This window comes from Echeneis naucrates, chromosome 15, assembly GCF_900963305.1.
Source record: "Echeneis naucrates chromosome 15, fEcheNa1.1, whole genome shotgun sequence".
Classification (NCBI taxonomy): domain Eukaryota; kingdom Metazoa; phylum Chordata; class Actinopteri; order Carangiformes; family Echeneidae; genus Echeneis; species Echeneis naucrates.
Genome location: NC_042525.1, coordinates 21,993,003 through 22,007,832, shown reverse-complemented (window position 1 = coordinate 22,007,832; position 14,830 = coordinate 21,993,003). Strand labels below are relative to the sequence as shown.

Sequence of the window (14,830 nt, the reverse complement as noted above, 5' to 3'; positions counted from 1 at the left end):
ATGTGGGACTGAGAGCACATCAAACATCCATCCTTCCATCATCCTACCTGCGAGGGCTTTGATGCGTGAGCGCTCAAAGAGGCGAGCTGAGCTGTTTTCATTATCCCAGTCATCAGCATCCCAGCGGTTGTTGACGCCATCACTGTACTGCTGCTGGATCTCCATGTGGTCGTACTCTGCCGCTACCGACGTCATCTTGACTTCGACGCGACACCACCCCCGTCACTGCTGCCTCCAAGTCCTTCTTCCTGCTGTTGTTAGCGACGGGATTCTCCACCCTCACACACACACACTCAGTCCGGCTCTGACTGGCAGGCCGAGAGGATCATCCAAGACCTTCAAAGACCACAACAAAGAGGCTGGATTAGGGGGTGATACTCTTATGTGGGACATAATATTAGGTCTGAAAACAAGTAGATAGATTTGTTTTTGTTTTTCAGTTAATTGGTTGACTGTTGGCCTGAAAACACCCATAAATAAACATCATTATGTCAGACACATTTTTAAAGCCACTGTGACTTTTGTGTTTTATTTTGTCCAGACGAAGAAGAGTTCAGTCAGGGGTTTCTGCAGCTAAAACAGTGTTCCTTGTTTTTACTTCAAGTGATTTAGCACATGATCTGCTTTGGCAGCTGTGTATTATCATCATATGTGGGTCAGATGTTAAGTTGACTACAGAGATGTTTCATTTCTGTTTCTTTTCACATTACTCTTGTATTGTTAATGTTTCTTCTGTAGCTGTAAGACAAATGAAATGTTCTCTTGGTTGAATACCACATGGAACACATTTTTTTTTAAAGTTTGTTAAAACAAACATGCAAAAAGTCAACAGATGATGGTTTAAACACCAAAAGCGCAAACTCAATATAATGTGACTATGACTCTGCTCTCTCACTGGCTGCAGACTGCCACAGCCTGTGGTCTGCAATAACTTCATCTGAATACTAAGAAAATGGTGCCTCCCTCTGCTCACAGTAGGTTACTACAACAACAGTGAAACTAACACAAATGCACACAACTTGTACAACCCTCCAAACAGACAGTTCTCCATTCTGCCATAACTGAAATAAAAATAGTGGTACATATTAGTATTGCCAAGGTGCTGTTTAAAAATATTTACTAATGATAAAAAATGCCTAAAGTGGAATAACAAGTTTCAGATATTCAGTCATATTCTAGGATGATGTGAAAAAAACATTATTTTTCTTATTATTGATTAGCTAATGCTAAATAACAATTACATAGACAACATTTCTGGTTTTTGAATTCTTTGACTACTTTTCAAAAGTACAATATCCTTCTCTTTATTTATATATTCATATTTATATTCAAACTACTGCTGAAAGTGCTCTACTTTCCAGCACTGCCTGCTACAACTCTGGAAGCCAATGCAACGAAATTTCATTCCCCAAAAGCACTGCTGTGTAATTTAAGTAATGACAATAAAGGACATCTGAGTCTAAGTCTAATTCACCTGTCAGGGCTATAAGAGGTTTTCCTGCAGCAGTTCAGCAGAGCTGCAGTTAATAAAAGACTGGGGCATTTTCAAATGACTGTATTTTAAAGTGCACATTGTGCATTTGCTGTCACCGAAGCACACGCAAACTGAGTAGGTAAACAGAAGTCAGCAGGTGAGTCAGCACAAGCAGACAGTTTTGACCCTGATTAGCAAACAACACAGTGGCTCCACAAATACACCACAAAAGAGACGGACACACAGACAGACTGTTAGACAGAGAGAGAGACAGAAAGAGTTTACACTTGCAGTTAAGCAACAAGTCAGGCTGCAGCTACTTGTGTTGCTACGCTAAAAACATGCCACTTTTGGCATACTGTGTGTATGCGTGCATGTGTGTGTGTGTGTGTGTTACCAGAGTGACTCAAACCCAACGCAATCACACAGAAGCTATAACGTATACAGAAACATAGACACACACATAACTGTAGTGTCATGGCAACGCACACAGCATTTTAGAAAGTGTGTCATGGCAGGGCAGGGAGACGAGAGAGGAGGGCGAGATAATACTGACCGAGAGTCTTAATCTGTTCTGTCTGGAACTCATTACCATTACCTCAGTTTAAAACCTTAGAAAATATAGAGGTGTCTGATCATGTAGGCGCAGAGCATCACCACACTTCCTGTGGGGTTTATTTGAGTCAGATGATTATTCCAGTTCAATATTTTCTATATTGTAGCTCAGTTTTTTGCCTAAAGCAGACGTTGGACAGTGAATATAGGTGAATCATATGTAATCTGATTATTCTGATGATTCTGACCATTCATCACAGTTTCAGCAGACAGCTCACGGAGGAGAACCCACATCTGAACACAGAGAAAAAAAAAAACAACAACAACAACAACAAACCTGACTACAGGTTTGGAACATTTTTAACAGGTAAAATAGACATTGCGGGCCTGAATTATTGTCCCAGTCCACCCCTGTGAGCCTATAGCACGACCTGGCAGGATATTGCTTAAATATAACAATATCTGATATGGATAATTAGCCTATAACCTATGAAGTAATATATCAAGACTTCTGACGTTGGGATTTTTATTGCTTTTTTTGCTCAACCTAGTGTGGTTGTTTAGGGGTACAGACAATCTTATCCAACTACTGGACAGTTTCGATAGGGAGCCTGAGGCAATGCACGAGCCAACGCACGTTTTCTGGGACTCTCCTGTCCTTCTTGTTTCCCTCCTCAAGACAATTCCTCCCTGTCCATTGTCATTCACACACACACTAAGCACATTTACATGACACCTAAAAAAACTAATTGTAGCGCAGTCCAACCAAAACTGGACTTTTAAAGTACATGTAAACACGTTAGCTCGACTGAAATTGAACTGAATATAGTCAGACTAACACACCCAGATGATGCGATTGAAAGTCAAGCTACTGCTGTATATGGACAGTCGGACTGGAGTTGGAGGAGGTGATCTGTGCATGTGCTTAAGTTTCACGCCAACCTATGACCCAGAAGTTGAACAGCATTTAAAACATAAACGCAAACATAGGAGGTCACACAAAAGCAGCTGGCTGACATGGCAAAGTTATGTACAAATTTAGAAATGTCACACCGTCCTTTTGTTTAGTTAATGTTCATGTCATGTTCAGCTCATTTAGCACACAGTTTGAGAAAATGTAAATAGATATGAGCAAAAAAGACAGGGGGTAAGTTGAAGGCTTTAGCCTCCAAACTAATTCTGTGGCAGTATTATAATTCTTGTCCCAAAGCAGATCTTGTGGACTTGGAGTTGGGGGAAGGGGTTAGTAAAGGTGCTCTGATGGGATCTGAAAATATTGCTGGTAGGGGGACAATAATGTTGCACATAGAAAACTATTGATATATATATATAAATACAAAAAGATTTTAAATCAACTGCAGAGAATTCATTCCCTGTCGATGGTTTGACTGTGGCAGAATTAAAGTGTGCTGTTGTCCACAGAGAGACTGCAGCACTTTAGGAAACTAGGTCGTCATCCACACACAGGACAGAGGGTGAAAGAGCATAGAAAGAGAAGAAATACAAGGAGACATAGAGAGGGGGAAATATGTTTGCTGGTACAGTCAGAAGAGCTGAGACTCTGCAGGAAGGATATTTATAGGAGGAGAGAAAATGAGAGATAAGCAAAGAGAGGCAGTAATGACACTGGCTGAGAACAGGAAGGACAGAAATAGAGGGAGAGAGAGATGACAGGATGATAGATGAAGCCTCAAGACTTTAAATATCCTACACCAACCTGTAATTTAGACAATGAAGAGAAAATGAAACTGAAACTACTGAAATTATTGATCCATCATTTCAGGGGCTGCGCTTTTGGTTTGAGAAAATAAACATGAATAAACCCTGTTGGATTATGAACATTATAACTATACATTTAAAACTATGTTCTGGTTCTCCATTGATAATTGCTAACAAAAGCAGTTTTCTCAGAAGAGGTTGAGATATGCTGGCCTGTTCCCATGCAAAGTTCCAAAAATAATAGCTCCTACATTTCCCACAATGCCACAAAAGTGCAAATACACCCACGTCCATCTTTGACAATGAGACCAGGGTCATCTCTTCACCAATGGATGGATCTTTTCTCTCTCCCATCCCTCACCCACGTCCTCCTCACTCCTCCCAGCCTGCTCCCAGACAATAAGCTCATATTAAAGCTCTTTCCACACTGTCACTGTCTAGTGAATGCTCTCAGTGGAATCTTTTCATCTCAGTCTCTCAGACACCACAAAGCTGCAGCCCAGTTGTTAGACATACAGACAAAGAATAGATGGATTTATACAACATGCATTTCCCTGCTTAAAGAGAAAATGGTTTGAAACCAAAGTGTAACAGTCTAAACATTCCCAACTCTCTCTCTCTCTCTCTGAGTCCACAAAGCAACACAGACATTATCAGGTTGAAACCACAGGTCTCCATGGTTACCACTTTCCCAGCATGCATTGTGTCAAGCCCACTTATCAAGCTCCCGACAGCGGCACAAAAACTCTCAGCTAGAGCTGCAGGGGAGAGAAAAAGTTCACTGACAACGAAGCCAAATTACAGGGACACTTTACACGACACGCTGAAGCAAGAATCTTAGACCGAGTGGAAGAAAAGAGGACAAGATCTCTACAGCGGGTTAACACCAACAACATGGTGGAAACCCCACCTTATCTCAGCCTAAGGAAGAATCACAAGGTCACAAAGGCAGAGCTGTCTTCCCACAGTTTTTGCATACTTTTAGTCTACCAGCATGCTCCTACTTTGAGCAATCGATTTTTGCTTACATGTGATTTTGGTCATAACTTCACATTTTATATACATTATCAATAACATTTTGGATGACTTTCTCTGAGTAACTTAAGATAAAAAATAACTGGAAACCTGCAAAGAAATTTCCCCTGGCAACAACACACTCCTTGAATTAAGGGAAGTTTGTCATTCTTGATACTCACATCTGAAATGACTTTAATTCGGATGAAACTGGGGGACTTGGTATCAGCTGTGCAACTCCATGCACGGATCTGAAACCCTTTATCACTAACTGCTCCTACTACTGTTAAACGGTTTATTTTTTAACTCTTTATTCAGTTCTAAATTCCTGCTCTAAGGACCATATTTTGCTCAAAGCTTTGACTTTTTTAGAGCAGTGAAAAAGAAACGGATTTTGGTAGATAATGTAAGGTCAGGTGCAATGTAACCATACATGTTGGCATGAATATTAGCCATGAGCTAAATTCATTCTGGGACGTCAGACTACATATACAGTGTATAAGGCTGTAATTATAGAGTAGTGTTGACAGTTTCAACAAACCATTTTCCAATGGTGGCATGAACCGCAGTCAATTTCACTCCTCAAGTTAAGTATTTATTCCTGGAATTTGTGCTTGAGTTGCTATTGCTCTACTTTTTATGACAAGATAATCGGATAATTAGAAAGATTCTATGGCTTCGTGTTTTGGTTTATGTTTAGACAGCTGCAGTCCCATTACCTCCATACAGGGTCGAGAGTGAGCAGCTGATCAATACTCTGTATCAGCTGGTACATTAATTCAGTCTGAGAAGAAAAATGACTTGAATCAACAGATAAGAGATATTATTTATGTATGAACTGCGATAGACTGGCAACCTCTCTGGGCTGTATCCCACGCTCGCCCAATGTGAGCTGGGTTTGGTTCTATTCTGTGAACATGCCAACTGAAACCCAGCAGAGTCCTAAGCTGCGCACTCCTACGCAGCCATCTCCACGCTACCACAGCCCCTGCCCCAAGGTCTCCATTAACAAGAGCAACACACCGTGCAGCACTTACATAATTCTGAAATGTCATATATTCAAGAGTAAAAACAAACGTCACAAATGCAAATGACAGTAAGGCAGATGTTACTGGTGGATCGTCATCTGTCTCAGGCTGTATGGCTGATTTTAGTATTTGAATGTCATATTCAGTGACGATAAAATGTGTTGAAATAATGTTGTGATGTGATTATGTGAAAATGTTTCCTGAGTTCTGTAACAAATAAGTCCGTTGCTCTTTATCTGACCAGCCCCCTTCTTTAACGCAGTCCTTCATTTAAAATTGCAGACCACTTGGCATTCTGCAGTGTTGTTCCAATAATAAATCTCCTGTGATGACGGTGATGTTGCTGTGGTGAAAAAAACTCCAAAATAAGAATAATTACAATAAAAAAAAAAAAAAAAACACCACACAATCACCTGAGTCCCCATACAGCTCACATCACACACTGTTCCTATCATTGTGGCATAGAAATTAGCACACATACTGTATAAAGACTAGCTAAATATCGGACACACAAAAAGCCTCAGTCCTGCTTAAGAAATAGCTAGCAACTGTCTATCAACTCAGAGGCAGTGTTTGATTTTCTGGTCTTAAGCTTCCATTTGGTGATTCTCTTCACTGTCGGTGTTTAATAGCTGACAGACTGACAACTGTGAAGTCCCAGAGAAGCTGTCTGTTAGCTACTTCTACATATCCTATCTAACTTTGCATCATCGTCAACATGCCTCATGAAATAAACTACAAACTATTGTAGTTATGTGAGTGAACAGTGTTGCGAGGTGCTCTGTTACAAAAGTCTGGAACATCAGTCTGAGGCCCAAATTCTAATGAGTTAATTCAACAGTGAAAACAATACATATTCCTCAGCATAAGGGTCTGCAGTGGCTGTTTGACAGTTGTACACACCGACATTAAATCCAGATCAGAGTTTGAGAAAGGCCACCTCACTGTCACATAAAGGAAGCAATTCCACAGTGCGGAATGGGGAACTAGGGATCGAGTCGTCAGCCTCAGGCCAACCACCCCACTTACAGCCACACACAACTAAAGAACTGAAATAACCACAGCTTTGTCCAAGGTCCCTTCAACCTGGGTCAAGGCTTAAGAACTGACACACAGGTGTGTAATTGGGGCATGTAAATGTGTGGAGGAAAAGGGTGTCATCCATCACGCTCACCTCTCAGCAGCGTTATGTAGGCCATATAGAGCCATGTAGGCCAGCAGCAATTATCTGGCCCAACACCATTAAACTCAAAACAGCGTCACACACGGCAGCAGCAGGAAGGAGCTCAGAATGCCACTGTCAACCAATACCATCAGCAAAGTCTCACAATGGGTCTGAGGAGAGGAGAAACACCACGTAAGACTCAACACACCCTGGATCTGCTAGGTCTGTGTCACAGTGCAGAAGTTGGCCAAATAAGTGGATATAAAATGCTCTGTTCATTAATGAGCAGCAACACGTGTTTCATTCGCCTGCAGCATCTTCTGATCTGATCTGTCACAGTCAAGATATATCTGTTTTTAACTCTGTACCTACATGTGGTGGTCATAATATGTGTCCTGTGGGAGGATTCACTGTGTGCAGTGTTTGCAAGCTGAACTCACCAGCAACAACAGAGGAAAGTGAGGAAGAAATTAACCAACATTTCTCAAACAACAGCTTTGACCTGAGTTCACTGCGTCACACCAAAACTGCAGTCAGTCGTTTCCTCAACATAACATGAATTCTTAATCGTGCTGCTCCAATGGGAGGAATGTATATCTTTTTTGAAACAATCAACCAACAGGAGACATTACACACATCAGAGGTCTTCAAAAAAATGCATTAAACAGCAAAATAAGCTCAGAACTAACAACTTCAGTAAACCTCCTGTAACTTCTTTACCAGCCAGGACTCATTTAAACTAGAAGTTCCTCCTGGTAGACCTCAAGGACTCCATTTGCTCGACAGTCTGCTAGAGTAAGGCCACTAGACTCCCATCTTAAAATGGCCAACTTTATAGCAGAAATAAAAAAAAAATTATAGCCTGGAACCAGAAATGTTTTGGTCTCTACAGCCAATGTCCTCCTTTGTGAAGATTGTAAATGTCGTATTTTTATACAATTTACCTACACTTTACTAAGACCTCACGTTTTGGCCATAGGGGTGTAGTCTCTTTGAATGGCATTCTCAGCTCCAGCAATATCCTCCACTGCCAAGATGGCAGCCAGTGGAACAGCTCACTCTGACCTTCAAGATCACTTCCCAGAAACTTGTGTATGATATCACAGAGACCACGTCCAAATACAGGCTTAGTGCCTGAAGAGCATCCAGACCTCTTCATGCTGAACAGAGCCAAGACTCAGGCTGCACATTTTCTTTTTCCTGCTGAATTCTTGGTGCTCAGTCAGTGTAATAATGACTGTCAGATCTGTTGTTATCTTACTGCATCAGCTTTGTTATGACTGGGTGACACTTGAACAGCGTCTGAAAGTGAATCAAATCAGATTTATTTATATAGCGCCAAATCATAAACTTTACATAGGGCAGGTCTACACCCTACTCTTAAATAAAATTATTTAAAGAGACCCAACAGATCCCCGAAGAGCAAGAACTTGGTGACAGTGGCAAGGAAAAAAAACTTCCTTTAAGAGGCAGAAACATTGGGCAGAACCAGGCTCAGGGGGGGCGGCCATCTGCCTCGACCAGTTGGGTTGAGAGAGGGGGAGACGCGGGGGGCAAAGTTGGGTAGAGTAGGAAGAGAATGAGAGGATATTCAATACAGGCGCAGGCAGGAACATATGATGTTCTATGAAGTTCATAGAAACGATGCTGTATGAAGTTCAAAGATATGGGAGCAGCAGGTGTTGCAGGAACATCAAGTGGCGATGATTCACCACCTGCAGGATGAGGACAGGAAGAGAGAGGAGAGGGGCTGGAAGAGACAGAGACTTCAGGAAAACATGGTTTACTAGAAAATTCCTTGGCAGAAATTCCGAGAGTGCCTCGGGGAGCTGTTGCAGGGACGAGTACACTATTTATTTTTCAGTCTTCAAAAGTCAGAGTGGAGAAATTACTTATTATTATATTGTTACTGTAGCTCCCCCAGTTTTCACAAAGAGCTCATATACTAGTGATGGGAATTCCGGCTCTGTTTAGAGAGTCAGTTCTTTTGGCATGGCTCACTAAAAGGAGCCGACTCTTTCGGCTCTCAAGAGGCTCCTCATATTTTTTGTTGCTTAAATTAATTTATTACAATAAATAATATGAATTAGTAAATATGAAAAACATTCATGATATCAAATGTTCATTATTCATAGAGCTTATTAACATGGAGCAGAGTGTTACAAGAAATAATCCTTCTCACTTAGAGAAAAGGTCCAATCTCTGATTGTATATCTACTTATTCATCAACTTTTAACTAGTGTGAAACAACAGTTAGTACAAAAATAACAAAATAAAACAATAATAAAAAATAAAAATGCGTAAAAAAAAAAAAAAAAAAAAGGAAAAGAGAAGCAGGTAACAGTTTCAGTCTTTAGAGAGGATTGGCAGCTTTGAGGGGCTGGGGACGGATGTGACCACAACACACAGTCTCCATGCCATCATGTGCGAGAGGTCGGTAGACTGAAGCCTTGGTCACCCATTCTGCCTTGAAACAAATCAAAATTTAGCTTCTTTTCCTGCCAGCCATTTTCAATTCCCACCTGTTTGACAGCGTCTCTGTGTGGGTGTGCTGGGTGTAGCCCCCGCCCCTCCCCCTCCTGCTCAGTATTAACGCAGCTGACCAATCATGTGCAGCTTGAGCAGAAAAAAAAGAAAAATAATTGAGCGAGTCCGAGCCAGGCAGGATCCGGTTCCCGACGTTCAAGAGCCGTTTCGCGACCGACACATCACTGTCATATACGACACATGGGAGGATGAGGATCTTTTGGGAAGAGGCCGCTGTGAGGGCTTTGGGACGTGGCTCATGGCAGTATCCGCTGTAGAGCAATGTATGCTTTCACGTCAGTCTCCATTAACCCCAGAAACAGAAGCTAAATCTAATGACAAAGATACTAAGTTGGCAACACTGGTGGCGATAACGCAGATTGGTGAGCAACAGTCGCCGAGGATCATTTGTAGGCTAATGTAGCCTTCTGCTAACTTCCAAAACCACAATTAATTTCTCAGAATCGGAGAAGAAAAATTTAAACTGGGGTGGGTGGTGCAGCGTCATCTAAAACAAGCTGCTGGACCTACCAGTATGTTTAGTAAGAGTACTTACTGCTAGATTCAGATCACTTTTATTTATCCCTAAGGGGCAATTCAGTTTGCAGCACATGGGTTGCAGCAAGGACAGGAGATTTGACACATTTATTCAACAATATACACACCTGTCAAAGTGCAGGACAGGTGATGGGTCCAACCATAAAGTGCTGTCATGGCAATAAATAAGTAAAATAAAAGAAAAATAAAATGAACAAATAAATTGATTCAAAACCTCAAAAAAAATAAGACTGTGTGCTATGCACTCGTGCTGGCATTTAAAAGCCTAATGGCTGAAGGAATAAAAGAATTGTTTTCCTGCTGGGAGCAAGATAGCGCCTCCCAGAGGGCATCAAGGAAAACCTCTCTTTCAGAACATGATCTGAATGAGCAATAATGTTTTTTGCTGTCTGGAGCACCTGTAGATCTAAGATCTGCACCCCAATTATCCGAGAACAAGTTTTAACCACACTGGACAAGCTGTTTTTGTCTTTCACTGACAATCCATGAAACCGAGATATAAAAGAAAAGGTTAAAAGACTCTCAATAAAAGAATGGCAAAAGACACATAGATTTTGAGAAATTAAGAGTTCAATTTCCGCAGCAGGTAGAGCCGTTGTTGACCTTTTTTGGCAATGGCCAAAAAAGGGTCACCCCGCCCTGGGGTGACCCAGTGATGGAGATGGTCCGATAATTCACATTTACTAAAACCTGCTGAACTCTGTCAGTTAAAAAATTAAAAGCAACAATAAAATCTGCTCGGGAGGTTAAAATGAGATGTTAGATGTTTAATTAAATTATGTGGTTGCATCTTATCAAAAGCAGAAAAAAAGAGCAAATAACACTTTAACATGGGACTGGGGTTTTTCTAAATGATCATACATTTTGTCCAATATGAAAATCTTGGCATCATCCACCCCTTTCCTGCCTGATATGCAAACTGCAATGGATCAAGCTTGCCATTAATAAAGCCAAGGATAATTTCTTTCAGGTTTTTCTCAAAGTTTATCTTCACTAAATGTGAGAGCTATGGGCCTGTATTCATTCAGTTCTTACGGCTCTTTAGATTTAGATAAGGAAATAATGTAGGAGGTTTTCCAAAGTTTTGGGATATAGCCACTATTCAGACACAATTGAAATAGTTGGGAAAGCACCCCACTGAGCTGTTCAGCACAGTGGTGCTATGTTCTCCCAGAGAACCCTTCTAAGACGTTTGGTGACACTTTCCTGAGTTATCACCAGGTTATTTATCATATTTTACCATGTTCAAGAACATATCTGAGGCTGGAACAATTTTCATATAGGTCCGTCCTTTCAAAGCTACAAAAGAAAGGAAAGAAAGGGCTCACAGTTGACTTAATGCCCTTCCAGGCCGCTCTAAGATCACCTTTGGCATACTGGTTTTCAATCTTCTTTTTATAATTGATTTTTGCTTTCTTAATTTCATTCTTAACTTCCCTTGAAACATCCTTTCTAAAAGATCCCCAGAAAAAAAGATTAGTTTCTTTTTGTTGATGACAGATTTAAGATCCATGGTTATCCATGGTTTGTTGTTCGGGAAAATTGTCACTTTTTTAATCTTAATTTCTGACTCAGTACAAAGGAAGAGATGGTGTCGGTCAGTTTGTCCATGTTGTCACACGCGTTGAAGAAACAATCTCAGTCTGTGTATTCCAACGGGCTGCCTTCTGCTCGGACCAGACGTTAAGCATCCTCTCCTCCATCTCCAAGCGCCTGAAGGACGGCTCGTACACAGGGACTAAATACACGCTGTTCTGGTAAGACACGCCAAAAGAGGGCAGAGTCAGTGACTCGTATGACCCGGCACAGAGCCATAACAGGTCCAGCATAGTGTTCCTGTGCGTGGCTGGACATGTAACATATTGCTCATAATTCCTGAGCGTTTTGTCCAAAGCGCAGTGGTTAAGATCACCCATTATGACAGTTTGTGCATGACGTCAGCGATCAGCTGGGAAGCTGCAGTCACATTGGTGTGCGGATGAATGTACACCAGCGTGTAGAGAAGTTGCTGAAACTCCCGAGGAAGGTAGAAAGGGCGAAGAGAAATTGACAGTAGCTCAATGTGCGGTGCACTAGCCCACATATTTGGTACAGACGTGTGATCGCATTGTTATGTTAAGGCTTTGTTTGGCGTTTTCACTATAGCAACGGTCGCTGAGGATCATGGGTATTGTAGGCTAGTGTAGCCCTCTGCGTTGGTGTGTCTGTATATCAGTCTCTGTGTTTCCTGCAGTCTAGCACAAATGCCAGTAGTAACAGATCAGCTGCTCTCATTTCAGAGGAGTCTGATGACGGCTCTCCCCTGAAGTTCATTGTCATCGCTTAGATTCATCATCTTCCTCTCAAACAACAGAAAATGGCTCGGACTCTGGGGCAATTTGTGACAGAACGGTAACTGCTATCACAAAACTGTGCAGACACTGAGCATCACAACAAGTTCCTGAAGCTCCAGAAGGAAGTTTGTATTTTGGTGTTGCTAGGATGTAAAATGTGGACATGAGAGCCATTTAAAAACAAGAAAAATATGGACAGCTCTCATTCATATAGAAAGAAGTGGGAAACGTGAGGGGCACAGTTCAAATTCTGTTTGTCTTACAGCTCAAGTAAACACATTTTTCAAAAGAGGACAATAATCTCTACTACTAGAAAATGACATGTGTACCTCAAACTATGTGCCCGTGAGGGCGATTCAATTTCTTTTTTCCGATAATCATCACTTCAGTCACGCTCTCTTAACTTAAGATCTGTCCACTCTAGATTTGAAGATTCCTTAAAGGGGTGCTCAGTGCTTCCCTAGCAGTCTACGCCTTTAGCAACACTGCTAAGGAGTAAGTGAGCTTTGACTTAGCCTTGACTTAAGCCAGCTTAATGTTTTAGTCCTGACCTGTGCTGTTTGGTTCATTTTCAGACTCTGACCTTCTGTTACGTTCTCTGCTGCCTAATTAGGTTAACTGCTAACATGTTTAGTGGTTGCCATGGTAAAACTAATCAATCAATAAGCCAATAGACCAGAAAAATGCAACCTCGCACATGCAATGTCCGCCATTCAAGCTTTGTTCCATCATCTGTGAACATGACAGACTCAGAGAAACCTTTCTGATTCCCCGTGTTTCAGTGATGTAAACGCTTTAAAATCACACATATACAAAACAGATCTTTTGTTAATCTGTCCAAAAGTCCATGTGCATCCATCCTGACACCGGCGTTTTATCTGAAGTGCTGATCGACATGAGAAGACATTTCGGTTGTTTTAAAATCAAAGTTTTGTCAACTGTCAACTCTCTCAGGCTGCTGAGCTAAAGTGACACCGGGTGATGTAATAAAAAATATAAAGCAGTTTTCAGGTAAAAAAGACAACATGCTGCTGAGTTGGTTGTTGGATCCAGGAGGTATAGAGTAAAAACAAAATAAATAAAAGAAAGAAATATTCCACTGGAATGAGAAACTCGAATCATAAATTAACCTAAAAATAAAAGTCCATCTGCTCCAGTATGCTTCACTCTGCAACTCTTTTGCTTAAATAAGCACACAAGTTTTAACTCTCTCATGACGTTGATCTTATTTACTTTTTCCTCTGTGTTGAGCTGCTATTGTTACAGTAAATCCCTCCATCCATCCACTCATACTATTCATCTTCTACTATCCAATCAGCATCAGTGGTCAATAGTATTTAATCTATTATAACTAAAAAGAAAATGAATTGGCAGTATGACAATTGATATTAGGTAAAATCCCAAAATGTAACCTTGAGGGGAATCAAGTAACAACTGTATCGTACTGTTCACAGCATTAAGTGCAATTTCATGTTTTTCTGTATCTCAGGCTCTTCGTCCTCATCCTCCGCACTTCTCTGTAGGTGACGCTGTGTCGCTGCAGCAGACTGAGGCTCTCTTAGGTGGAGTGTCTGCTCTGTCCTTCCATCAGAGGACAAACACTGATGCAGAGCCTGAAAACAATCCACAGCTGCCCCATCACAACACAACACACATACAAAACAAGTTCTGGAGTGAGGTCGCACACGCCCATAGCCCAAATCCATCAATATCAGGTCAATAATGGGAAAAAAAAATAAAAATAAAAATCAAAGTTTCTAGCTGAATCACATCCACAAAAATAAAGCTTCTGTTATATATGTTATATATTTATATTCAATGTTGTTATTCACTTCAATATAATGTGTAATTTGGTGAAGCTTCATGACTTGTAGCCATAGTTATCACAAAAAAAACATGAACACATGCTGTAAACAGGAGTTCACACCTGAGTCAGCTGAGGTTACATGGTTTCCTGCTGTAGGAAACCATGGTCATCAGCAATGAACAAAAACAAAACAAGATCTCATAAAAACAAAATAAAATGCAACTGACATATTGACCAGCAAATATAAAAACTACTTTCCCTTTGGAGGATTCAACAGAATCTGTTCTCTACAAAAATGTCCTCATTGCCATTAATGCCAAAATTTGGTTGTAAGAGACAAGTAGACATCTGTAACTTTACATTTGATGGCAAGAGAAAAAAAACAAAACAAAACAAAACATCAAGACCCATGCAAAAAAACTGCCAAGAGTCAATCACAGGTAAAAACTAATTTGAAACACCATTCTCAGTTTTAAATACATTTCCATTTTATCTGGTCAAACGATTTTCCCAATCAGTGGATATACAAGAGAACATTTTTATGTTAAACTAAATCTACCATACATTTCTTCTGACTGAAATTATGAAGACAACTATCAGAAACCATACAGTATCAGAATAATAAAAAATCACAACTAACCATTCAAAAGC

General features: G+C 40.7%; 1 protein-coding gene across 1 annotated transcript in view; it reads right to left on the bottom strand.

The window, feature by feature from the left end:
* Window positions 1–14,830, bottom strand: part of LOC115055881 (spectrin beta chain, non-erythrocytic 1-like) — a 115,320-nt gene that overhangs the window by 76,150 nt on the left and 24,340 nt on the right. The window contains exon 2 of the mRNA XM_029521939.1: window positions 48–336. Coding sequence (XP_029377799.1) covers window positions 48–195 — 148 coding nt within the window. The 5' untranslated portion in view covers window positions 196–336. The remainder of the gene's footprint in view (window positions 1–47; window positions 337–14,830) is intronic.